Source organism: Garra rufa, chromosome 5 (assembly GCF_049309525.1).
Source record: "Garra rufa chromosome 5, GarRuf1.0, whole genome shotgun sequence".
Lineage (NCBI taxonomy): Eukaryota > Metazoa > Chordata > Actinopteri > Cypriniformes > Cyprinidae > Garra > Garra rufa.
The window spans coordinates 39,195,110-39,221,621 of NC_133365.1; the positions used below are offsets into that span (position 1 = coordinate 39,195,110).

Consider the following 26,512-nt stretch of genomic DNA (forward strand, 5'->3'; position numbering starts at 1 on the left):
AATTCGTCTGAAAGCTAGCCTCCGTGATGAGTAAATCATGGGCTAATTTTAATTTTTGGGTGAATTACCCAACTATAATAATAACACAACTTTATGTTCCTACTCTTTTGTTTCTAGATTCAAACATTTTTCTGGCCAACGTTAGTGGATTTGCACGGTTTTAAAAAGCGGATTTCGAAACACTTTAAGATAATTCGCAGCGGGATTCTCTGGCTAATGAGTGGAGAGCGGCTACGGGGAAAACCCGGAGTGGAATACTGCATATAGTGATTACAGAACTCTTTGAATGGAATGGTAAATCTTTGCGATGCTGGCCACTCAAACAAGCAGTTCCAGACTGGATAAGAAATATAGGAATTAACTTGACCATTTTTTTCCCCTTTAAAACTTAGTTACTCGATATATTTTACTCGTAAAAAATAACAATTGCGCTTTTGTACTGAATATCAGTACTTTAGCTTGTTTACTAAGCAAAAAACTTAGCATTCCTGTTTGAGCTAGATAGTCGAAAGCTGCCTTACAATTCACCTTGCATTACTCCAATAATGCAGGTAATTTTTGGATATGACATATATGTGACCTTTTAGAGCTGTTTATAGCCAGTAAGCATTAGCGCAAGCCTAATCAAATAGTCATAAATGCGCGCGCGCCAGGTTGAACCACATGAGTGCGCGCGGAGGAGCAGTGCTTGGTACCACACAGGATTGTGACTGCTTCACGTGTAGCTTCAACGAGAGATTTGTGCGGATACAGTCCACCTACAATCTCACGGAGCTTAACGATGGACCTTTGCGCAGACTGCATTTGGTTTGCGGTGAGGCGCACGGTGAAGCGCAGCACGCACTGCTGAGATGATGTGGGAAGGTATGAGAGGTTACGAGGAGAAAGGGTCAACGGTAACCTCGAGATCGAAGAGCACACGTTATCCTGAGATGGATGCTGTTGGAATATGACGGGTTTGTGTAGGAATACTGTGGGCTGACTGTGGAGCATTGAGGACGGTTCCCCAATGGAATGCAGAAAAGACAGCGCAACTGCCGCAGTGAATGAAGTTGGTTTGTTGATCCATTCATTAACGGATGATGCTAACAGTATACTTCACCAAAAGAGATAACGAAATGTATCAGAAGACAGTAGATCTGTGAACAAACTCTGATTTATTTGAACATCCACGAAGTGCGTTCTAGTCGACAGAGGTGATTTAAGCACAAAAAAGCGCGCGCTGACAATTCATGTTTGTGTTTTGATTTGTTGAGCAGTTTTCCAAGTGTCTTGATCGCTAGTGGTCGTCAGCAGTCCTGTTCCGCGCGGGATGGTCGAGACGCTGAGCATCGCCGTCATCGGAGCGCCTGGAGTCGGGAAAACTTCTATCATTCGTCAGTTTATTTACAATGACTTCTCCGAGACTTACACCCCCACCCAAACGCGATATGTCTACAGACCGTCGGTCATTCTTAACGGTGTTATGTACGACCTGAAGATTTTGGATGTCCCGCCAATTGCCTCCTTTCCTTCAAGCCCGAGTCAGGTAGGCTACAGTAACTGTACAAAGCGCTCATGCGTGCATGTAGTTTGTGTAATAATGCATCAGAGTACAACACATGACATAAAAATAATGCAACAAACGTTAAAGTGCTTAAAATGTAGGATAATCATAATGTATATAACAGATATAAGAAATAAGTAAAATATTTTACTGTGAAAGTAGACTGCATGCATTGTTGAATATTGTAAAGATTTTAACCCTAAGTTATATGATAATTTCAAACATTTTTATACTGTTTTTTTCTACAGTTTTCACTAAATTTTACAAAGACATTTATTGTATCATTAAATGTATTCACCATATGTGACCATATACCACAAAACCAGTCATAAGGCTCAATTTTTTTTTGCAATTTGAGATTTATATAGCACCTGAAAGCTGAATAAATAAGCTTTCCATTGATGTATGGTTTGTTAGGAAGGAACAATATTTGGCTGAGATACTATTTGAAAATCTGGAATCTGAGGGTGCAAAAAATCTAAATATTGAGAAAATCGCCTTTAAAGTTGTCCAAATGAAGTTCTCAGCAATACATATTACTAATCAAAAAAGTTTTGATGTATGTATGGGAGGAAATTTACAACATATCTTAATGAAACATGATCTCAATATTCTAATGATTTTAGGCATAAAAGAAAAATCGTCAATTTTAACCCATACAATGTATTTTTGGCTATTGCTACAAATACACCCGTGCTACTTAAGACTTAAGCTATGCTAAGATAACTTACTAAAAACGTTTTAGTAAAGCAATTTTCATGTTTTTGGGTTACAAAACGTACAATTTATGTCACGTGATTTGTTTGCGCACACACAATTCTTCTGTAAAAGACAATTACCGCGTGTCTGCTGTCACTAATGCTCACACGTCAAACATTTGTTTCAATTCGTCTCCAAACCAGTATAAATGTGGGGAATGTACGTTTTAAGGCATAGTGGACATTTTTTATTATTATTATTAAATGTATTAATAATAGCCTAGCTATTACTTAATTTTTGAAAAAATGTTTTGTCAAAAATAAGGCACTTTATAACGTTAGTGATTATAAAGGTTCAAGAGCCTTTTGTTTTAATACAGCATGTTAATCCTTAATCCATCTATTTGACCTTGCACAAAAAAATGTCTCTGGGATGTCATTATTGAAATTCACATTTTTACAATCTTGGTAAAAATAGAGTGTCCTTTCGTTCTTGTGAAGTATAATCATCAACAACAAACTGAATCTCAAACAGATCCATTAATAGACCGAGATTCCTGAGGAATGATAGTGGATTGCTTTAGGAGACAGGGGCTTTCCTCTAGAAAAAAAAAGGATCTCATTTGGAGTAGTTGCTATGGCGACATGGCTTGAACTGAGCATCTGTAAGCTTATTTTCTGTATCCTCCCTCTGGCAAATATTTCTCACTCTCTCCCCCACCTCTCACTCGCTTTTCTGTATCTCCCCCTCATCTCTCTCTCCCTGTCACACACATACTATTACTCTTCCTTTTGTTTTGTTTAAAAGTCTTGGCGTTTAAAGCACCCCTTCAGTTATTCTTGTGGGAAGGTCCTCAAATTTCAAAATTCTCAAAACATCTGTTTTGTTAAGAAATTGGCTTAACCAGACACGTCGTATGTTCTTGGCTATTTTACTACAACATCCCCAGTTGTTCTTGCATCACATTAGTTTTCTGTTGAAACCACCACATTCTGTCAGTCAACTGCTGCATGAAATACTTGCAGTGTATCTACCTCTGTCAGGTTTAGTTCTAATCCTGCATGTAATATTTAGGCGAATACAAAAAGCTTTATTAGCCGTTTCATGTGTGTCAGAAAATAAACTCTGCAGGAAGGTAGATCTTTATAACAAGGTAAAAAAGCTCTTAAAATTGACAGTTAAAATAGTCCATGTGTAGGGATGTAAAAATATTAAAATCTCACAATATGATAATATCGCATTATGAAGTCCACAATACAATATTTATTGCGATATTTACAAGAAAAAAGACAAATGAAAAATTGGGAAAATTTTTTAAAGTTAAATTATTTTAATGCACTTTGAGAGTTCAAAATTAAGAGCTCCAACCCATGTTCTTAACTAAGAAAACTACCTGAACTTTAAGGGGGACACACTGGTGTTTTAGGAAGCCAAACAAATTAGAATAAAATAATAAAAACAATGCTATGAAAATGAATATTTCATAGGTAGGGTACAATGTGGCTAAAGGCACCCCCTAAGAAAAAAAAAGTGCTTTTCACTGTGCCCAAAGTGTATGATTGCAGAAAGATGCATAGGTTTGTATTGAACATTTATGGAGCAAAAGGTTTTGTGTGAAAATAAATCATACAAGTCGTTTATTTTGTTTAAAAAATTCATAAATGTATGAGGTGGCAAAGGGGGGCACATTACGTCACACACAGGGTAAAAAGCACACAGTATTGATACAAATACTTGAGCTAAATTAATGTTTGTTTTAATAATGTATAACTTAATACTTGTTCAAAACAATAAGCAGACTTTTTTTCAATAAATATACTGTCATTAAACAAGTTAATATAAAACATATATTTTAAAATACAGAAACAAAATTATTTTAAAATCTAAAGATTCTAAAAAGCATTGAAGGAGATCCCATAATAATTTAATATAGATTTACAGTAGCAACAACAAAATATAATTGATTATATGATATGATTAATAGCATTTTTTTTTTTAAATATGATGGTTTCATTCTAAACATGGTTAATATATATAACATAATATATGATATTTACTATCTGAATCTAACAATGTCATGTCAACAAATGGAAAAGTCAGCCTTCTTTTAATTATCATGTTAATATTGTGCCTTTTAGCCCCAACAGCAGGGGGGCTTTTTACCCCAAATACCATACTTTGCATATTCTTTTGTTATTTTAAAACTGGTTTAATAATCCTAAACAACTGAAAAAATTTTAGTCATTCTCGTTTGCTACTTAAATCTACAACATTTTTAAAGAATCAAATATTAGATCAAGTAAGCACAGAATTGACTTTGTGCTGCTGCCTGCATCACGTCCACAATCCGAAAATTTTGCAGGTGTAAAAGCAATATTTTGGAAAGTGCTACGCCACGTTTTTCTGCCATCTAGGGGTTTAGAGGAAAATAATATCAAAGGAGTCTTTTACCCCGGGGTGCCTTTAGCCCTGTTCTACCCTATATTATTTTTGCTTTACACTACAGAAATTACTATACTTCTTTCCTAATTTCTACACTTGAAAGAGATATTTTGAATTTGGACTGCAGTAACGTTACCCATTTATACCTCTGGCTGTCAGCAATTCATACTGAACTTTTAAGCTTTTATTTTGACGGAAACTGCAGTAGAGCTTTTATTTTGATGGAAATCTCCAGCTTCAGTGAAAACAGGCTTACAAAAATGTGTCTCACTACAAATCTAGTAAAAAATGCTGTAATCATCTGCCGCAAAAAAGCCTAACTAATGGTTGCTGCATTCCCAAACGCACGCTAAACTCACAGCACATGCAATAAATGAGTTCACTGTGAACGGAACCGTTCTTAGGCGCAGAAAACACCGGATGACGAGCTGATCATCTGAATGAAATACACGTTTCGCTTTGAAACGTGCATGATGGAGGGATTAAACCATATTATGCTTTCAGTTTTAGTTTGTTTGACAGATACTACGCAAAGCGTAATGGCCCAAAACACAACTTTAAAGCTTGTATTTGTATTTCAAAGTTGAATGAAGGTCTTACGGGTTTGGAACTGCATGATGTTGAGTAATTAATGACAGAATTTTAATTTTTTGGTACACTATGCCTATAAATGTATTAATTTTGCACACATTTTGATTTATCCATAAAGCCATTTACAGACTAGCATAAGGAAGCATAAGCAATTAAACCAAGTAGCGCTACTATGCCAGAGTAGCACAATACTAGATCCTTGCAAATCCTTACAAATCCAGACAAATAATTTCTGCTCATCTCCTAACACTCAGAGCATTTAAATGCAAGACATGGCCAAGCAGGGATCTGTGGTCTCTTCGGAGCGAACGGCTAAAAACCCAGAACACTGGCTTTGAAGGAATGAGATGTAATTCACTTTTGACCTTTATAAGATTTAAGGCCGGCACAAATTTAACAAAACCCTCCCAAATTCCCTTCAGGTTTGTCGTCATCTAAAAGATGGAGAGGTTTTCAGAATATAAAATCCTATTTGCTCTGTGAAAAATGTTGGATGGTGAGCCATTTCCTCACCTTATTTTCCCTGGCAGTATTTCAGAGTAAATTCCCTGCATCGTGACCACTTCACAGCTTGAAGACCCTCTTCAGATAGAGACCCCCAAGGTCGCCTCGGCAACAAGTGATTCTGTTGATTGCGGCCAGGTTCTTTATTACCAAATAAGAAGTAGAATTTTGACACTAGTGAAAGCACAATGAGAAATAAATGTTATTATAGAATGGAGATGAGCGTGTTGAATAGAGAAATAAAAAAGGATTGCTCGTTACGGCGGTGTCATGACGTCCCCACAGGGAATCAGAGAGGTGTTAGTGGTTCTGATGTCACGTCAGCAAAATGGAATGTAAAAATCATGAACATGCTGTGCTGAGGTACGGAGGGGGCATTCCTTTCAGTGCTCAGAGCACATTAGGATACTGCAATCTAATTGAGCTGGAGCACACTGCAGCTAAATGCCATTTAGCTCCCTTTGGAGCGTGGCAGTTTGGAGCACATAGAGGCGAAGGTGTGTGTGGATACATATTTATTAAAATGTTTCTGGCTTCTTTTTGACAGGCGCTAGTGTTACATGCAGATGTTTGTGATGAAAAAAAGTAACTGAAATCAATGATTTTAATTGGTTGCAGAGATGAAAGTGTACATTTTGCTACCTGATCTCATGACGAAAACTTACCTAAAGACTCGTCATAATTTTGAATCTTCTGCCTGTTATCGATATACAGTGAGGGAAAAAATGATTTGATCCCCTGCTGATTATGTACGGTTTCCCACTGACAAAGAAATGATCTGTCTATAATTTTAATGGTAGGTTTATTTAAAACCTTCAAAAAAGTTATAAATCATTTGCATTTTAATGAGTGGCAAAACCCTTTTTGGCAATCACAGAGGTCAGACGTTTCTTGTAGTTGGCCACCAGGTTTGCACACATTTCAGGACGGATTTTGTCCCAGTCCTCTCCAAGTCATTAAGGTTTCGAAGATGACGATTGGCAACTCAAACCTTTAGCTTCCTCCACAGATTTTTAATGGGATTAAGGTCTGGATACTGGCTAGGCCCCTCCAGGACCTTAATGTGCTTCTTCTTAAGCCACTCCTCTGTTACCTTGGCCGTGTGTTTTGGGTCATTGTCATGCTGGAATATGCATCCATGACCCATTTTCATTGCCCTGGCTGAGAGAAGGAGGTCCATTGTCCCTTTGATGTGGTGTAGTTGTCCTGTCCCCTTAGCAGAAAAACACCCCCAAAGCATAATGTCCCCACCTCCACGTTTGACGGTGGAGATGGTGTTCTTGGGTTCATAGGCAGCATTCAACCTCCACCAAACACGGCGAGTTGAGTTGATGCCAAAGAGCTTGATTTTGGTCTCATCTGACCACAACACTTTCACCCAGTTCTCCTCTGAATCATTCAAATGTTCATTGGCAAACTTCAGACGGGCCAGTACATGTGCTTTCTTGAGCAGGGGGACCTTGCGGGCGCTGCAGGATTTCAGTCCTTCACAGCGTAGTGTGTTACCAATCGTTTTCTTGGTGACTATGGTCCCAGCTGCCTTGAGATCATTGACACGATCCTCCAGTGTAGTTCTGGGCTGATTCTTTACCGTTCTCATGATCACTGAAACTCCACGAGGTGAGATCTTGCATAGAGCCTCAGACCGAGGGAGATTGACAGTTATTTTGTGTTTCTTCCATTTGCGAATAATCGCACAAACCTTCTAAAAAATCCCACAAACCTTCGCACAAAGCTACTTGGCGATGGTCTTGTAGCCCATTCCAGCCTTGTGTAGATCTACAATCTTGTCCCTAACATCCTTGGTCAGCTCTTTGGTCTTGGCCATGGTGGAGAGTTTGGAATCTGATTGATTGCTTCTGTGGACAGGTGTCTTTTATACCCTTTAAGAGAGTGCTCCTAATCTCAGCTCGTTACCTGTATAAAAGACACCTGGGAGCCAGAAATCTTGCTGATTGTTAGGGAATCAAATACTTATTTCACTCATTAAAATGCAAATCAATTTATAACTTTTTTGAAATGCGATTTCTGTTTTTTTTTTTTGTTTGTTTGTTTAATCTTTTGTTGTGTGCTTGTCATTTTACCGAGGACTGCTTCTCTAATCTTGGCGAGTTAAATGCAGGATTCGCTAACTGCTGGTCCATTAAAGATAAGTCCATACCTTCTTCAATTGGACCAGCAAGCATCTCCGAACCAGAACCTTTTTGACCTAATTTGTGATGTATAGCTAGTGCAGCTTTAGGTTTCCAGGTAAACCGATATTACTGTCTTACTGAAATAGTTCTGATAATTCGCTGTGAACACACTTTTTCCTAAGAATGTGTCGATTAAAGTGGACTGTTGTTGTTCTACTTACTTAGTTTAATAAAGAATGTAGACATATTTTGGTTTACAAACTATATCGTTTCATCAGTTAGTCACGTTAGCATTCAGCATTATTGTTTTGTAAAGTGTTTACAGTTTAACAGCTGAACTTTAGCTGTGGACAAGATTTGCTTACATCGTGTACGGAAAGACCAATCACAACAGACTTGGCCAGCTGACCAATCAGAGCAGAGTAGGCTTATGGAAGTGAGGGGTTTACAGACCTTAAGATCGGAACTGATTCGAACTAATCATTTCGAAATCACCTCAAAATGATTTTAATATTAAATATATATTCTGAGAAAATTACAATGTTTTCTGACCTTAGATGCATTTAAACCTGTTATAAGTGAATCCAACACAATATTAGTATACTTTTAAGGGGTCCTATTATGCTTTTTTACTGTTTGAATTTTAGTCAGTGTGTGGTACATATGTTTGGGCATAAAAAACTTCTAAAAGTTACACATCTCAAAGTCCACTCCAAAGGGAGATATTTAGTTTTTAAATCCCTTTTCAAGAACTACAATGAACAGCTCGTTTGGATTGTTTTCCGGATGTTATGATGTCACAAAGGTCATTAGAATATAATTCAAATAAATCCCGTCTACGGAAATTTGAATTGTTGGCGAGTGGGGAGGGACGAGGTGGGGGATTAGGCTAAATTTACTGTAGCAATGTGGCATGGACAGCTGCTTCTGGGATGCTTCAGCGAGCCGCAGGGCAGCTGGTATAAACGCAAGCATTGACTAAAGTGACCGCAAACTCCTCAGATCGCCGTGTCGGAGCCGCACTGTTGTCGTGTGCGGTATAGAGGGTCGAAACAAATGCTGCGGCAGATGTAAACACAAGCATTGACTAGAGTGAGCTGCACCATAGTCGTGTGCTTTGTGTGGTTAGAGATTTATTCATCATACAGTGTAGATAGCTTTACTAGCCTTGCGCTGGAGCTATAGTTTCAGGCATGTAAATAATTACATAAATGAGCACAATAATGATAATATCATGTATCAGCTATCTCGCAGGCTGATGATAGGACCAACACTACTGTAGCGTATTATTAACTCACCCTCCATGCAGATGTAAGTTCCTTCTTCAACATTGCTTACTTACAGTTTCATATTGCATGCTTAAAAGATTGTAAAAGATTCTGGTCTGCACTTTATATCTCTGTATACTGCAATGCAACATGCAACAGTATCGTGCAGCTCCCGCTGATATTTATTGTATAGACAACTGTGAATAATAATCTTTGACTGCTTGGCAACTTTGGTGACTGAATGTCGCAGTTTGTTCACATGATGCCATGGCAGATGGAGCAGATCAAAAGCCAGCATGATTCAGGATTTCCTGTTACTGCCAGCCTCTCTTTCTCGCTCTTGTTCTCTCTCAGTTATGACAACAGAGGGCTCAGTGACACGTTCCCCTGCGTCTACAACAGTTGTGTGATCATGTAATGGTCCTCAGAATGTGATAGAATTCACTTTGCCCAGAGCCATGCACTTCCTCCTAAACTATGTTTCTCACCACTAGCCGAGGAGAAAATGTGCCTTTGGTTGTTCTTTTAGCCAGTGAAATTGAGAAATATTAACTTTAGCTTTAGTTTTTTTCTGCTCTGTGCGCTGACATTACTGATTCTCAGTGACTATAGGGTCTCTTTTCATTCAACTTTGGTTTGTCACTCAATGGCTTTGCCAATGTCACACTGCCAACTCTCATTTTGGAAATACTCTTCAATGACATGAACTCTTACATTCTTTTTCTTTTATTTAAATGCTCTCGCTTTTTCTTTAACTACTCCATCTCTTTCAATCCCCTTAATAAGGGTGATTTGTTATGTGAAGGACTTGCAAAATAATCAGATCAATCTATCACTCTTGTCAGTTTTTAATACTGATTATGGCCAGTTGAAATTCACACAGATACACTCACTCAGGCACAGATTCAACAATGTTGTAAAGCCCTTTTTCAAAAAAGTGCAACACACACACACACAAAAAAAGGAGATATTTTTGGAGGTAACTCTTCTCAAACTTTTGAGATGACGTTAAATTCATCTGCCTTTAAAACAAATGCAGTTCAGAACTGGGCTGTCTCAAGGACAGATGTTCTCATTATTTTTTTCACGCCTGAAAAGTGTAATCGCTTATTTAGGATGCACTGTCATATATCACAGTGTCAGCGAGTAGTAAAAAAACCCCAACACAATAAATCTAGCGGTACACCTCCGCATAAAATTAAGAAATATAATTTAGTAATTATACCATCAATTATTAGGGACTGAGCCAGAAATAAAGATGATGCATAATGAACAAGCAATTTAGTTGCCTTGCATGTAATGATTTAACTGGGACATGCAGTTATTTGAATTAGTGCTTTTCTGGATTATTTCCACATCTACATTTGGCACCACTGGCACCTGACTGTTTCGTAGATGAAAGAATGTTGTGTCAAAAGTATGATTTTGTTTTGGCTTCAGTCATGAATAAACAGGTGGCATAGAGAGAAAGATCCAGCAGTATTTTTTCCAGTGTGAAAAAATCAATGCATTTTGGTGTACTTCTTGATTTAAACTTTTATATATATATATTATATAGAAGTGGCATAGAAGGGCCGTTTTTAAGCATATTTTATCATAGATTTATTGTATTATGAAGCACAGTATAAAAAGCTTTAATGAGATATTTGGAAAAGAACTCTGATCAAAATTAGAGAACACTTACAGATCCCTCTAAACTGTTGGTGTTAATCTGGTACCTGGTGCTAATTTCTCTAATTTTAAGACAAACCCTATTTAACTGTCAGCATTCCTCCAATTTTCACTGAGATTGCATGATGGCGGGCCGCTCTAGGATGACTGAAACTCTGCAACAGGAGGTTGTCCAGATGAAGGACAAAGGGATATCCCTTTCAACCACTGCAAGAGAAGTTGATCACTCCAAATCTGGATTTCTTGAATATAGCAGGTTTACAGTGACACTAATTCATTCAAGTCCCCCAAAAAGGCTGGTCATCCATGTAAGACAAATGCACAGGATAGACAGGGTAATGCAGAGACTCTGAATGGGGAATCAGTTCAACCCTGCAGCTGGAATTGCTTGCCAGTTTGAATTTTGATTGAAAATCTCTGGAAAATCCTTGACAACAAAATTATGGCTAAGAAACACACTATAGTTACTAAACTATGGAAGAGACTGGAAAAAGTGGACCATTTTGTCAAACATGTAAGTAGAACAGTGGTAAACCTACAGCTAATATTGCTTCAAATTTGGAGCGATGAAGATGAACAATATTCAGAAAAAATATTTATAAAAGTAGTTATAGATCTTAAGCTCCACATATATATTGTTATTGAACATCCTTCAAAATTTTAGAAAGAACTAGGAATAGAAAGAAAGACATTTTGAGAAAGAACTATCAATGAATCATCAAACCGATGGAGTTCCATGTGGTCCTATTTTAGCCTAACATTATTGTCTATTCAAGCTGTTCATTCAGGAGAACATCAAACAAACACATGGATCAGATCACATTTATTTTTGAACTCACTTGGCAGCTTTCAGCCGCACAGCCACCCATTCAGCAATTTCTGGTGGACATCTTCCAAAGTTCCAAAGATTTTTGTTTAAAGTGGATACCTTTCCTTGCCCAGAGGAGAATGTTGAATTATGATGAAAGTGAATCTGAACGTGTCCTCTGTCTAACTCACACTCACAGGGAAAAACAGAACTGAGACTTGACAAGGAGCGAAAGAGAGAGAGAGAGAGAAGCTTCTATTTTTAGCTTTCATGGGGATGGCAGCGCATCTGAAACATCTAACAGGCACACTGAGGGAGCGTTTATGTAAGAACAGTGCTCAGCAGAAAAGACCGAAAGCTTTGAGGCTCAAGCTTAATTGACAGGAATTTGTCTTGTGCTCTAGTGCCATTGTTAATGCTCAAAACCGCTGCAGATTGCTTCAATCTACCAATGATCACTAAGCTAGAGCTCCATAAAATCTCATAGAATGTTGAGTTTGTGCTTAATAAGGTCTGAGAACCGTCAGATTTCCCAATGGAGACGGAGGGCAAGGCATCTGCTTTTGATGTGCAGGAAATTGAAAAGGAAAAAAGCAAAAGAGAGATGGGAGAAAAGGACAGAGACTTCTTATTCAGCATCTTAGGACTGGTTTAAACCCAAACACACAGACGTTTCTATTATATGGTTTTATAGACGATCAGTCAGAAGTTAGTGTGGTGAGAATGCAGAATGCGATTGTTCGCCCCAAAAATGTGCCTTAGTGTTTTTCTGTCTATAATAAATTCATTGGGTCCTTATGCTGTTTCAGACCCATCATTCCAGACACCTTCTTTTGTGTTCCAAAGAAAGATAGTCATACAGGATTCATTTTTGAGTGAACTATCTCTTTAAATGTCCCTCCACCCTTGTCTGTTATACTATATGATCTATAATATGTCAGTGCATTTATCTGCACACCTGATTGCTATTTACATTCCATTTACATTTATTCATTTAGCAGACGCTTTTATCCAAAGCGACTTACAAATTGGGAATACAACAAGTGATTCATCCTAAGGAGGCAGATCAACATAGGAAGTGCTCAAAAATACCATATGTTAGGCGTTGTTAGATGAGTACAGGCTAGAAAGGGAAGATCAAGAAAGAGAGGAGAATAAAGTTTTTTTTTTTTTTTTTTTTTTAATATTATTGAGTCAAATAGTGTCGAAAAAGATGGGTTTTCAGCAGTCGCTTGAAAGCTGTTAAGGAGTCTGCATTCCGGAGAGGGGTGGGAAGATCATTCCACCAGGCAGGAACGTTGAACGAAAATGTTAACGAAAACATTACACTAATGTACGAGCATGCACCAGTGAATCTCAGTGCGGAATCAGAGTGGTCATCTCTGAGTGTAAAATATTAGCAGCGGCTGCTTTTCTAACATCGCTAGAGGACGAGGGTAATTATTCCCCTGTCAAGATGAATGTGCAACCTCTGTCTTTGCTACAGTTGACATCGATTTTCTTTACAAGCAAGATCAGCTCATGACGAATGGCTTCAATTTGACTTCCTTCCCTCACTCGATCTTTCTTCTGTCCCCAACACACACACACACACACACACACACACACACACACACACACACACACACACACACACACACACACACACACACACAAATGCAGATCACAATCAATATGGCAATTAAACAAGATCTACTGGAATTTCACCATTTGCAAGCTTTATCCGGTTCAATCACTGATTCTATAGAGTTTAGGTATTAGGGATGTGCTGTGGTTAGTCTTGTGAAGTCAGATTTTGACTTGCAGCATTAAGTCTGGTCATTTTTTAAGCTAAGGTTAATTTCACACTGTGTTTAGCATTTAGAACTGTATTTAAATTCAGCATGAAATTAAAATTTTATCAGAGTGAAATGTCTTCTCAAACAAGAAAACAAATGTAGGGTCGGACTTGGTTTAGTTAATCAGAAATAGAGTGTTTTCACGATGTGTCATCAATCAGCTGTATTGGCGGCACTGAATGTAATCAATGCCACTGAACCGAACCAAACTTGCATATTTTGCTGATTATTGCTGCTGAAAATGGTCAGTTATTGTCATTTTGGCTGTACTAATCGGTCGGACCAGGAAAAACATTTGGAGTACTATAGACTGCCAAAAATTATAACAAATCAAGAAGAAAAGTGTGAAAAACTGTCTGAGGAACAAAAGGTGTTTGTGGTTGGCCAAACTGAACCAGGATTTCTAGGGCAAGAATATTGACAACATTCGTGTTTGTTCATATAATTTCCTGTCAGGTAGGTGAAATATAAATATTCCACCCATTTCTTCTTACTTATTCCTTCTCTATACGATTTAGCAGCATCCACACGTTTTTTCCGTGGTTTAGACAGCATAAATTAGCAGAACAACGTATTCATCAATAAAATAAATGTGGAATCCATGCTGTTGTTTACATCAGAGTATCGCCAATATGGCTGCACATCTGGGTAACTGACCAAATCATAACGTAAGTGCGAACCCTCTATTCATTGGATAGTGGATTTGACGGTTTACCTTGCGGCTCGATTTGACTCGTCTTGTCAGAAAGTGATAAGATTTTTCAGTTTTATAAACGTCACCATCTTTGAAATTATTTTGGTCACTGTCGCTATAGTTACTGATAAGAAATAAGAGCCCCTGATAGCACACATACATCTCGGAGACGTCTATTTGATCTCTGCATTTACATCTGCAAGATATAGTTTGCTCATCTACAATACGTCTATTGGATGTTTCCTATCAGATGTCAAATAGACGTCTATTAGATGTCTTTAAGATGTTTATGAATTAGAATGTATGTAAAACTGACATCTTACAGACATCTGCCGGACGTTTGTACACAGTAGATGCTTTCCAGATCAAGAGATCTTTAACAGACATCTTGCAGATGTACGTGTGCTATCTGGGGCTTGACTGCCATGGCATGTTCATAAAGATGGAACTGCAAGTTGCTGTGTAAACGGGACAATTCAAGACTAACACCTGGAAATAAATACAATTGTCAATCCCAAAAACTGACAGTGTGAACGTAGCCTATGTAGGCTATCTGTGCTTGATTTTCTGAAGTAGATGACAGATCATCAAGAAAGAACTCCTACCCTAAACGGCCACCGGCACAAGGCCATGGGAACCAGATGAGTCCTCCCCAATTTGACTTTGTTGCAATATGGAACTCTTGCATTATTATTGACATTTTGCTTTATTATTTTAATACTGTAAGGTTGCTTTGACACAACTTGTATTATAAAAAACGCTGTATAAATAATCTTGACTTGACTTGACTACAAAAATAGACCGGAAAAAAATCTATCAAAAACCAGTCTAATGCTAAATAATTAGTGTTTATTATTTCTCAGTCAGTAAAAAAAAAAGCAGAATTTAATCTCTGGTGAATATTTGGTTTGTTTGCTTAATGCGTCAAAGATTTTCCATGATTTAGTTAACCAAATCAAGTGTTAGCTGAAGGCTGATATATAATACAATTTAATGAGAGTGGAACAAAACAGCTTGACTGAATATTTGTTTTTGTACAATATTTAATAAAAAATCACCCTGAAGCATAATGTCAGAATTTTTTCTCAGACAGAAAGGTTTGCTCAAGTCATTTATTCAACTGATGTAATTGATCAAATAATACAGTATTGTCATGGTATGACATGATGTACCACGTCTGAGGGTCTAAATGAATACTGGAATTGATATTCAGTTCATATCATAACAGCCCTCCTGAAAAACGGAGGGGAAGGAGAGAGAGAAGAGATGAGGTCAGTGTGTCACGGTTGAAGGAATTTGCTCGCTGCCTCTTTCAGATGCCCCCCATTCAGCAGTGTTGTGTAATTACTGTAGGTAAATCATTACTATTTAATGGCTGTAACCGTATATTCTCCCCCAGTCTATTGAACTAACAAAAATTACTTCTATAATGTACCATGAGTGCTCGTAATACCTTGAATGGAGTAGAGAATATTAGGAACAAAGAAAACTGTGTAACAAAGAAATGTGATTTCACATATAGTAAATTGCTCTATTTTCTTCGATATATGCACTATTTTCTTGTTATATTCAGTTTTGTGGGCCCACTTTATGATCACCAATGGAGACTTAGTGCTTCAGTAAAGGTTTATGTGATAATATTATACTAATAATTATAATAATATTATAATATTTATAAACCATTTTCCATGTTTCTACATTATTTTATTTTGGTTGTAGGTCTATGTATTTTCTTTATATTTTTATTTTTTTGGGCTCCTGTCAGAAATTCAGTATCAGTAAGTTTATATTAAAACCTAAACAAAAAAAAGATTAAGAAAAATATAATATTTTCAGGCTTAGCAGGCAAGTGTTATCACAATATTTGCACAAAAACATTTTTTTGAACATTTTAATATGTAATAGTGCACGTCATAACTAGGCTGCACTTGTTTTATCACAATCTTGAACTTTAAATAATTTAGTACCACCACATAACCTAACTACAACCAAAATGCAACATTGTGAAATGTTGTGATAACATTTTATATTTGATTGGAAGTTATTTTCATAAATGAATTGTACACTGGCTTCCTATCATCACAGATAAACAAGTAATTACCTGCTTTGTCAATCAATCAATCAGTGGGTATCTGTTTGATGAAGTGTTTTTGTCTGTTGGTTTCTTTCAGGAGTGGCTGGATGCGCGGTGTAGAGGGGTCCGCAGTGCAAACGCCTACATTCTGGTCTATGACATCTGCTGTGTGGAGAGCTTTGAGTATGTCAAGATGATCCGACAGCAAATTGTGGAGAGCAGGTACGACAAAGCTCATTCAGAACCTGAAATGAGACACCTAAAAGAATAATAGAGAATGATTATTACTCATGATAGATCCAATAAAAAGCAAATGTTTGACATTCCTTCCATTATCATTAGAATAGGACCAACTGTAGTCACTGAAAAAATTTTCCTAGCCTAGTAGCAGTATGAGACACATCAGCACTGATTAATGTGACTGTATCAGCTGCACTGACAAACTACTGATTGATTTTGATGTTTTTAATAACAGTTGGCCCTTGTTTCCCTAGCTGATGTTGGGATAATGAGGTGACATTTGAGAATATGGATGAGTGACAGTTACAGAGCATAGACACCGTCACCATTCACCACAGCTGATAAGAATATAAAAGATGCCAGTGAGAAAATCCTTTCACATATGCAGGTCTTGTGCACGATAGATTGCGTGCAGCATCATGCATTTGCATAAAGGTCTCATGTGAACTGAATGAATGACAGAAAATGATCGGCAGTCTCCACCTTAGCCCTTTTCCCCGCCCACAGTATCGCACTTCTGTTCTACAAATGCTGTTCACGTTCTTACTGCTGTGGGAACACCTCAGTCTTAGTGCAAAAATTCCTTTAGACAACTTGATCTCATGACAAAAACGTACCTGTGGGAACTTTTTCGCAAGACACATACCAATAAGTACATATCACAGCAGTTTCCAACAGAAATGTCCACTGAGTAGTGCAAAAAGAGTGCTCCCTGGAACAGATGAAGGTACATATGGTGTGTTTTATGTGATGTTGGTTTTGTATGTGTCACCACAGTTCTGAGTTGAAATGTCCGTTGAATGGTGCTATAACTCTAATGCTCCGTGATGTTATAAAATAACATCCTATCTGCACTACACCTAAACCTACCCGATAGTATGAACAAAAGCGAATGTGCAAAATTTTCACGGGATTTGTACCCAAAGATTCCGCATCCTAAATCCAATTCCGTACCATCTGAGCCACCGAGCAAGCTTGTTATGTCCGGTATTGTGTCCATTTTCAACCCCCTAACAAATTATTACCCCCCCTCGTTAAAATCGCTACATGATTGCCTAATCCTAACCCCTACCCCACACCTAACCCTAAACCTACCAATACTAGGGGGTAGTAATTTGGCGGGGGTCAACACTGGAAAGCGAAACATATGGAGCTGTAATCATAACTTGTACGAAAACAATTACAAGTGCTTGCTGTTTCACCGCCTCTAGTGTTCATTTCTGTTGGAAATTACATTGATATTAACATATTGGTACTTATTTCGCGTGTGTGAAAAATTTCCCACAGGTACGTTTTTGTCATAAGAACAGGTAGCTTTTAGATGATAGAATTTTAATGTTGTTTTTAATGATGATGGTATTCCGTTAAATATAAAGAGATTGCATGAAGATGTTTGATGTGGTAGAATATCGAATCTAGACTCAATACACCAAAAAAATAAATGTGACCCTAGACCACAAAACCAGTCATAAGGGTCAATTTTTCGAAATTGAGATTTATGGATCATCTGAAAGCTGAATAAATAAGCTTTGATGTATGGTTTGTTAGGATAGGACAATATTTGGCCTTTAAAGTTTTACAAATGAAGTTCAAAAATTGCTTAATATAATCAAAAAGTTTTGATATATTTATGGTAGGAAATTTACAAAATATCTTCATGGAACATGAGCTTAATATACTAATGATTTTTGGCATAAAAGAAAAATCAATGATTTTGACCCACACTCTTAAAAATAAAGGTGCTTTAAAAGGTTCTTCACAGCGATGCCATAGAAAAACCATTTTTGGTTCCACAAAGAACTATTAAGTCAAAGTTTCTTTAAAGAACCATCTCTTTCTTACCCTTTTATAATCTGAAGAACCTTCTTTCGCCACAAAGAACCTTTTGTGAGACAGAAAGGTTCTTCAGATGTTAAAGGTCCACTGAAGTGCCTTGAAACACGCAGCGTTATTCTATGTGGTGACGTACTTTTAACTGAAACAAAAATTGCCCAGCCCCGCCCACTTATTTTGAATAGCCAATAGCGTTCCATTTATATCTGCTCGGGTCAGAGCCGTTAAGCTCGGTAAAGCCGCAATTGTAGCTTATGGCAGCCACAGACTAATAAATTACCCCACGGATTCAATATGAAACTCTTGCTAAAACAAAATAGTGATCATAATCATGCTGAGGCTGTGTAGTTTAATACACGCCGATCGCACATATGAGCGCATATGATCTGCTCCGTGTATTGCGTCTCTGTAGGGGGCGGGACAATACGGACTCTAGAGAGCATTGGATTGGACAGAACGTTTGATGAGAAACTGAAGTGCACGGTGATATCATCAAAATCGTTTATTCATATTGGCGGAAGTGACGAGACTGTAAGTTTTGAATGCCCATATCTTGTAAACGCGAATTTTGTCTTTGTTTTGAAGCACACTAGCTTATAGATAATCTTAAGGCTAATATATTCATACTAAAAGCCAAAAAACTTTAATTTTGATTTCAGGGGGACTTTAAAGGTTCTTTATGGAACCATTTAAACAAAAAACGTTCTTCTATGGCATTGCGAAGCACCTATATTTTTAAGAGTGCATACAATGTATTTTTGGCTATTGCTACAAATATACCTGTGCTACTTAAGATATTTAACACATACAAGTGTGTGTATTTAATCGTTCAAGGCCTATAAAGTGGCAAAAATAACACCGCCTTCATGTGTGCATATATCTTTGACAGTGCTCAGAAAGTCTTGCACACATATTGAAATGATTTCTCTTTCACTGCTAACTGCATTTCAACAGCTTAAAATCACTTATTTTTAAATGCTAAAAAACTATTTGTTTTCGTGGCAACGTATTACAGCAATGTCATGTGTAACCGCTATTGAGATGATTGTCCAAAATCTCCATCCAGTGAGAAATTTCTACCTGTTAATTGTGTCTATCAGTGTATTTTCGACCCCTATGCAGAGGGTGTGATAGAAAAAGCAGCTGTGGTAGAAGAAAATTTCACAAAAGTTCTTTGACTAAACATGGACTTGAAAGGTTTAAGAGATAGTGAGAGGGTAGATGGGAAAGTCGTACTGAGAAAGCACAGATAAACTGTATGAAAAACATGACACAAGCACCCAGACACAGGCAAGAGGGATTGGTGTAGGCTTATTAAACACAATGGCAATAATCTCTTCGACAGATTATTCACCTCTGATGTTACTCACAGACATTCTTTTCTTTTCTCTGTCTCTACACTTATATTGAACACACAACACAAACACAAGCATATATATATATATATATATATATATATATATATATATATAGCATAAATCCTCAATATTTGAAAGATTTAAAATTAGTAGATTCAGAATAAAAGCAGTCGTATTCTTTTTTTATATTAAAATTAATAATATGGAATGCCCTTGGGTCCTCAATTGAATTGAATGTGTTAAATATTCATGATATGTAATTTGTGTATGAATGGAGTTCTCGGTAATTTGCTATTATGTAAAGATACTCAATATTATATTAATTGGCCAGACATTTATTTAATAGCTATATATACTTGACGTTTTTTTTTTTTAAACAAATAATTGAAACCTTGCATTTTAATTTGAACTCCTTGTGCAAAAGTAAATTGCCAATTAAATTTATTGCATTTTTTTCAGTTTAGCAAAATGCACACACACACTTGCCTTTGAAGCCCCCAGAACATGAAACACTTTCATTCCTCATTATGTGTGTGTGCGTCTGTGTGACCTTCAAGCACAGTCAAGCGCTGAGAAAGGACACACATCATGCATTCTCCAGCACACATTATGAGCTCAGTGCCTTTTTTTACAGCGTGTCAAGGAGCTAAGGGGCTTTTTATGTTTGTGTGTGTGTCTGCGCATGTTTGCTGAAGATATTAGCGTTCAAACATGAACAAATATTATGTCTAACACAAATGTCATGTAAGAAACGGATCGATTCTCATGCGGTCGCTTTGTTTTACTTGCTAATTCCTTCTTAAACCTCTTTCTTATTGGTCTCCTTACCTGCCTTCCCTCTCTCTGTCTTTCCATAAGAGTGGGCAGCAGCTGTGAGGTGCCCATCCTGGTTGTGGGCAGTAAGCGGGATCTTCAACGGCATCGGTTCACCCAGCGCAGGGCCGTGTCCGTACTGGTGAAGAAGACCTGGAAGTGCGGTTATGTCGAGTGCTCTGCAAAGTATAACTGGCATGTGCTTCTGCTCTTCAAAGAGCTCCTGGGAATAGCCGTGGCACGAGGACTGCGTCCGAACCACACCTCTATCCGTCTCCAAGGGGCATTGCATAGGAACCGCTGTAATGTCATGTGACAGATATGTAGCCTTTTTTAAACGTATGCTTATTTAGGACCAGTCTCAATTATCTGATTTGAACTGGTCTTAAGTCAGTATTGAAAGTTAACTTTGCTCTACCACAAGGATGGAGCTTTGGGGACAAACTGTTAATCAAAATGGCTGGATTATTACCACCTAGGGGCCTCTGTAACTGATGCATTCATCTGATGGATTACCTTAGGTACTGCTGATTTCACTTTTCTCCAGTGTGCTCTAACAAACAGAAAAAATTGAAGCAGATAAGGATTTTTTCTCATCTTACCAAAGTCTGTCGAGGTCGGAGTAAGACATTGCATCTGACTCAGAGTATAATTTATTTCCCCTTTCTGCTCAGATTTAAATTCAGATGCTGTGGGTGCAAGTGTATTTCAGTGTGACAGTTTTTTGTTGCTTGGAAACAGCTTTTATGAGGGATGTATTTATTGTTTAGAAATAATGAAAATAATGAAATAATGAGTGAAAGTTTGTGGAATTATCTGTAGTGCTTCTCAAAATTGACTTAAAATATAAGCTGATCTTTCCCTTTGTTATAGTATGTGCACAGTTTATCTGTGCTTTCTAAGAGGCACTGACTTAAAAAAAAATCCCTGTCCTGTTCTCCACTGGCTAGTTTCCGTTTTGCAAAAGTGCTTCAGGACATTAATATTAAAGGAGCTGCAGGCTTCAGATCCTGCCACAACATTTTACTTCATAAATCTTATTAAAGGGATCGTTCACCCAAAAATTCTAATTCTGTCATTAATTACTCACCCTCCCTTATTGTTCCAAACCCGTAAAACCTTTGTTCATCTTCGGAACACATATTAAGATATTTTTGATGAAATCAGAGAGCTTTCTGGCCCTGCATAGAGAGCAAAAGAACAACCACGTTCAAGGCCCGGAAAGGTAGTAAGGACATTGTTAAAATAGTCCATGTGACATCAGTGCATTTTGTGCATAAAGAAAACAAAAATAATGACTTTATTCTTCAATTTCTTCTTTTCCGTGTCAGTCTTTGATGTGCATTCACGAGAGTACCACAACGCATATGTGTGCATTCCCCTGTTGCAGAAAAAGGCGCATTACATCCAGGTTCTACGTCAGAACACCGGCTCCTGGTATTGTTTGTGGTACTGTCATGAATGCATATCCAACACTGACAGGAAAGAGAAGTAACTCTTGAATAAAGTAATTATTTTTGTTTTTCTGTGTGCACAAAAAGTATTCTCGTAGCTTCATAAAATTACGTTGAACCACTGATATCACGTAGTCTATTTTATCCATGTGCTTACTACCTTTCTGGGCCGTGAATATGGTAGTTGCGTTGCTGTCTATACAGGGTCAGAATTTGTGTTCCGAAGATGAATGAAGGTCTTGAAACGACTTGTGGGAGAGTAATTAATGACAGAATTTTCATTTTCAGGTGAACAATCCCTTTATCCATATGCTGCAGCTCAAAGAAACCTCACCATTCTCTAATTCCATTTGTAGTAATTTATTGGGCCACCTTACACAGACCCTGCGTAAGTGTAAATAATATTCCTAAAATTCGTTTGGAACAACATTTTTTGTCAGAACAGCTGTTTTAATAGTAATATGGATTTCTCCATAATGGCTAAAGAAAATCACACAATGTACAAGAAGCGCTGTCTTTAAAATTCGAACATATGTTTTTTTATTAGTGTACACACACCGGCGGCACCAATCAGCTAAGACTCAAGAGACTGTTTAAAATCCTCCTGTGCCCCAGACAGCCCCAGAGAGGGTTTTCCACTAAATTACATTATGTTTGTCTCAAATCATTGTTAATGTGCATAATGACTTAGTTCTAGACTGGAAGATTGTGTATTGTGCATTTTGTAGTAAAATCTTTCTTTGGGTTTTATGAAGTCTGTATGCTTCACATAGAGAGCTATAATGATATAGATCGCCCTTTCCATTTACACTGTTTTTTCAAACACCAACCTTTAAACTCAACAACACTACTTTGTTCTTTCTTGAAGTAAATTTCAGCCTATTTGGTAATTAGATTAACTGTTTACCGGTGAGTTGTCCTAGGCGCAAAGTGGCACTGCGCTTCTGGCCCATTGTGCGACTGCATTAAAAGATTAGTTTACTCCTACATTAAAATTTCCTGATAATTTACTGACCCCCAAGCCATCCAAGATGATCTTTCTTTCTTCAGTCTCTCCATATGGTTGACTTCAATGAGGATCAATGGGTTGAAGGTCCAAACTGCAGTATCAATTTGCTTGTTTTAATGCTGCTTCAAAGGGCTTCACATGATCCCAACCAAGGAATAAGGGTCTTGTCTAACGAAAAAATCGTCCATTTTCTAAATAAAAATGTAAATACTTTTTACAAAGCGAACGTGCAAAAAACAGCAATGTCAGATGATTTTGAATTTGGAGGAGAAAATGAGATGGAGTTTTTCACCCTACCCTACCTTTTTGAAATGGACTACACAGATGAAGAACTAACCGTGTGTGACTTTCCCAACAAATTGCATAATGCTGCAAGACAAGCATTTGTAGTTAAAAAGTATATATATATATATTTTTTTTTTAGAAAATGACCGATTGTTTCACTTGATAAGACCTTTATTTCTCGACTGGGATCATGTAGAGCCCTTTGAAGCTGCATTGAAACTGCAATTTAAACCTTCAACCACTGATCCCCATTTGAGTCCACTACATGGAGAAAAATCCTAGAATTCACTGCAGAAAGAAAGACAGGAAGAGCTTGGATGACTTGGGGGTGAGTAAATTATCAGGAAATTTTAATTCAGAAGTGAACAAATCCTTTAAGAAATGTAGGAAATTTGTCCTTAAAATAGGCACCAGCATTCCTTCTGTCCTTCCATATACACCTCTCCAGTTCACTGTTTCGTCCCATGGTGGATGTATGAGCGAGGCCGAAAGAGATGCCTGGAGATCCTTAGCTGTTATCTTAGACATTAAATCATGCTGACTTTTTCCATTTCAGACTTCTTAGCACATTTGCCAAGATAGGTATATCCCAGCATACATGCTATATATAACTGCATTGCAATTTTCTCACCATATGCCCTGCCAAATCTAGTAAAATGGCAAACGTCCTACCTCCTAAATATAGATCACTGAAGAAAAGAGGCACAAAATAATGTCTTCCTCTGGTGTTCAGTGCAGATTTCAGCAAGCATGTACAATCACTGGCACTCTAGAAGCTGTGAGAAGTGATGATAAAGCCAACAGGCCCTCTGGGGCTTCCCTAAACCTGAAGATTTCTGCTGAACCAGGATGCAGAGGAGGCTTACATCCTTTACTGCAGTGGACTGCAGTCTGTGTGGTAGTGGATGACAGCGCAATCCACATCCTCTCTGGAGTATTTCTGAATGCAGAATACATTAAAGTTAAAGTGCTTTAGTGTCTGCAGTGAGATTCGGGTTGTTCTGGGGCTATTTATTTTCCCTATGCTGTACTTTGCTAGTGTAGAGAACAGGTAGACATTTGGCCTGAGCTTCAAACTAATAGAGGACGTTCTGTAGACATGTGCTGATAGTCAACACGATTGATTGGCTGGCTGTGTGGAAGTCTTGATTCACAGCTAGAGCTGTCGCACTGCTACACCTGTTCTGTCAGCGACTCTGTTCTGAGGTAATAAACTGTGAAGCTTTGGCACACAGGTGGAAATTCGTTAGACTGAGAAAATTGATGGTCCTGGAAACAGCGAACACACCCTGAATGCTTTCCCATGACAGAAAAAGGTCATAAAACAATATTCTCAGAGTGTGCAAAGGGAAAAAAAATCAACTCTGACGACCATCTATGCACTTGTACACATTTTACATGACTCAAGAGAGCTTCTGTCAGCAGATGGAAACATGAATAAGTTAGCAACTTGGGTCATCCTTCAGACTTGTTTTTATCATAAAGAATTTGTTTTCTGTTTAATGGAGCTGCATGCTTTAATTGGCAAAACCAAAATCATTCAGGGGTAAATTGCACTGATGTACCTACATGAGTGAGTACAAGCAGATCTTTGTAACAGTACTTGAGCATTGTTTTTGTTTTTTTGTAAAATGTTAGTGTGAAATAAGCTTAGCATGTAGTTTAAATGTACGTGATCTTATGAGGGGCTCATACATTTGCATGCCACAGTGTTAAGTGCTATGGTTGTGGACTGAGGACTAGATAATGTAGCAGATGTCATGTTCTTGTGGAATATGTCCTGTGCTAGTAATGTTAAAGGCTTTAGACTGAATATGGATTATCTTGGTAGGACTGTCTGATTTTTTTGTCAATTTGTTTTAGATTTTAAAGGGCTACCTGTTTTTTTGTAAATGGAAACAAAGATTTGTTTTCTTTTTAGTAGTTGTAATGTTTCATCGATGAAAAATTAATAAACCGATTCAAAAGATGTCTGAGCTGTTCTTTTTGATGAATATTTCATATATAACTTGTGTCTGACGTCCCAAACCAACTGCTTGTGCCACATTTGAAACACTGTGGCGCCATCATTTGGTGAACGATTACAAAACATCACATGACTGCAGTCTCCAGTCTGATATTCTATGAAATATTTGATCACAAAAAGTTACCACAATACTGCCTTTCTACCTTTGTACACTAGACCAGTTAAGACAATTATTTATAAAAAATAAATATGACTGGTGCGAACTACAAAATAACAATTACCAAATAATAATACATAATAGGCTAAATATTTACACGCTTACCGAGAATAAATATGGGTACAGGTCAGGGACGATCCTACTATGGGTTTCATCCATGATATAAAAAATCCCATTTTCATTATCATAACACTTAGGCTACTATAATCCTTGGATTAAGGTCTGAAATGTTACACATATTGCATACTAAAATGCAGTACAATATTAAAGTTCCAGTCCTCAAATCTGATTGGATAAGCAGTGTTCCAAAAATGCTGACACGCTTGTTGACACCAGAAAACGTGAGCTGACCTGAGTCAATGCGAAGCGTTGAGCGAAGTTTGCAACTTTTTCAAGTAAACGTTCAGTTTTCTCTTGCGAATTAAAAGTGAGCGTGTGATCGATTGGAAGATGGAACACATAGTGTCTTATTCAAGCAAAACGGAACTCGATATTTGCAGTATGTTTTGCGCACTAGTGTGCAGAGAGCGGCAAATAGAAAACCTGGGGTGGATTTCAAGTGATGGAGTTATTAGAGAAACGCAACGCTTACTCCGCTCTATTTATATTTTGATCCAGTCCGTACATTTCTTGCGATGTTTTAGTTTCTTGTAGAATTATTTTACCTGACAAGAACTTGCTAGAAAAATTTTGCCTGAAAGGCAAGTTATTCACTATTAACTATTAAAAGTGGAGCTAATTAGAGTCCAACAGCACGTTCTATTGATTACTGATCATTGATAGCATACATAAAATAGTTAATAGAATTGTCTATAATAACATATAAACGAGTCTATAATAGTAAGCATTTTAAACGCTCTTTATTATTGAGCGCATGTTTTGCACTACTTAGCGCTTACTACCTATGCTTGTAACGTTAATTTACGTTAATAATGTAACGTTAGAGTAAAATGTTACCGACTGGATGACAAACTATGTAGTGCGCGGGTGATTTCAGAGCAGCGCTCTCCTGTCGTGCCAGTGGTCGTCGCTCCTGCTCTCCCACTCGCTGCTCTCCATCTCTCTGT

The 26,512-nt window shown here is 37.5% G+C and overlaps 1 protein-coding gene across 1 annotated transcript; it reads left to right on the forward strand.

Annotated features, from left to right (window-relative positions):
- The first annotated feature begins 692 nt into the window (after nt 1–692).
- rasl10a (RAS-like, family 10, member A) lies at nt 693–25,206 on the forward strand. The gene is made up of 3 exons (XM_073840659.1): nt 693–1,528; nt 16,368–16,492; nt 20,560–25,206. The coding sequence occupies exons 1-3, from the start codon at nt 1,313–1,315 to the stop codon at nt 20,828–20,830; spliced, it is 612 nt and encodes a 203-aa protein (XP_073696760.1). The 5' UTR covers nt 693–1,312; the 3' UTR covers nt 20,831–25,206.
- Nucleotides 25,207–26,512: the final 1,306 nt, after the last annotated feature.

Coding starts and splice junctions, on each gene's coding strand:
- rasl10a (XM_073840659.1), top strand. CDS start 1,313: ATGGTCGAGACGCTGAGCATCGCCGTCATCGGAGCGCCTGGAGTCGGG. Junction 1,529..16,367: donor TTCCTTCAAGCCCGAGTCAG/GTAGGCTACAGT, acceptor GGTTTCTTTCAG/GAGTGGCTGGATGCGCGGTG. Junction 16,493..20,559: donor CAGCAAATTGTGGAGAGCAG/GTACGACAAAGC, acceptor TCTTTCCATAAG/AGTGGGCAGCAGCTGTGAGG.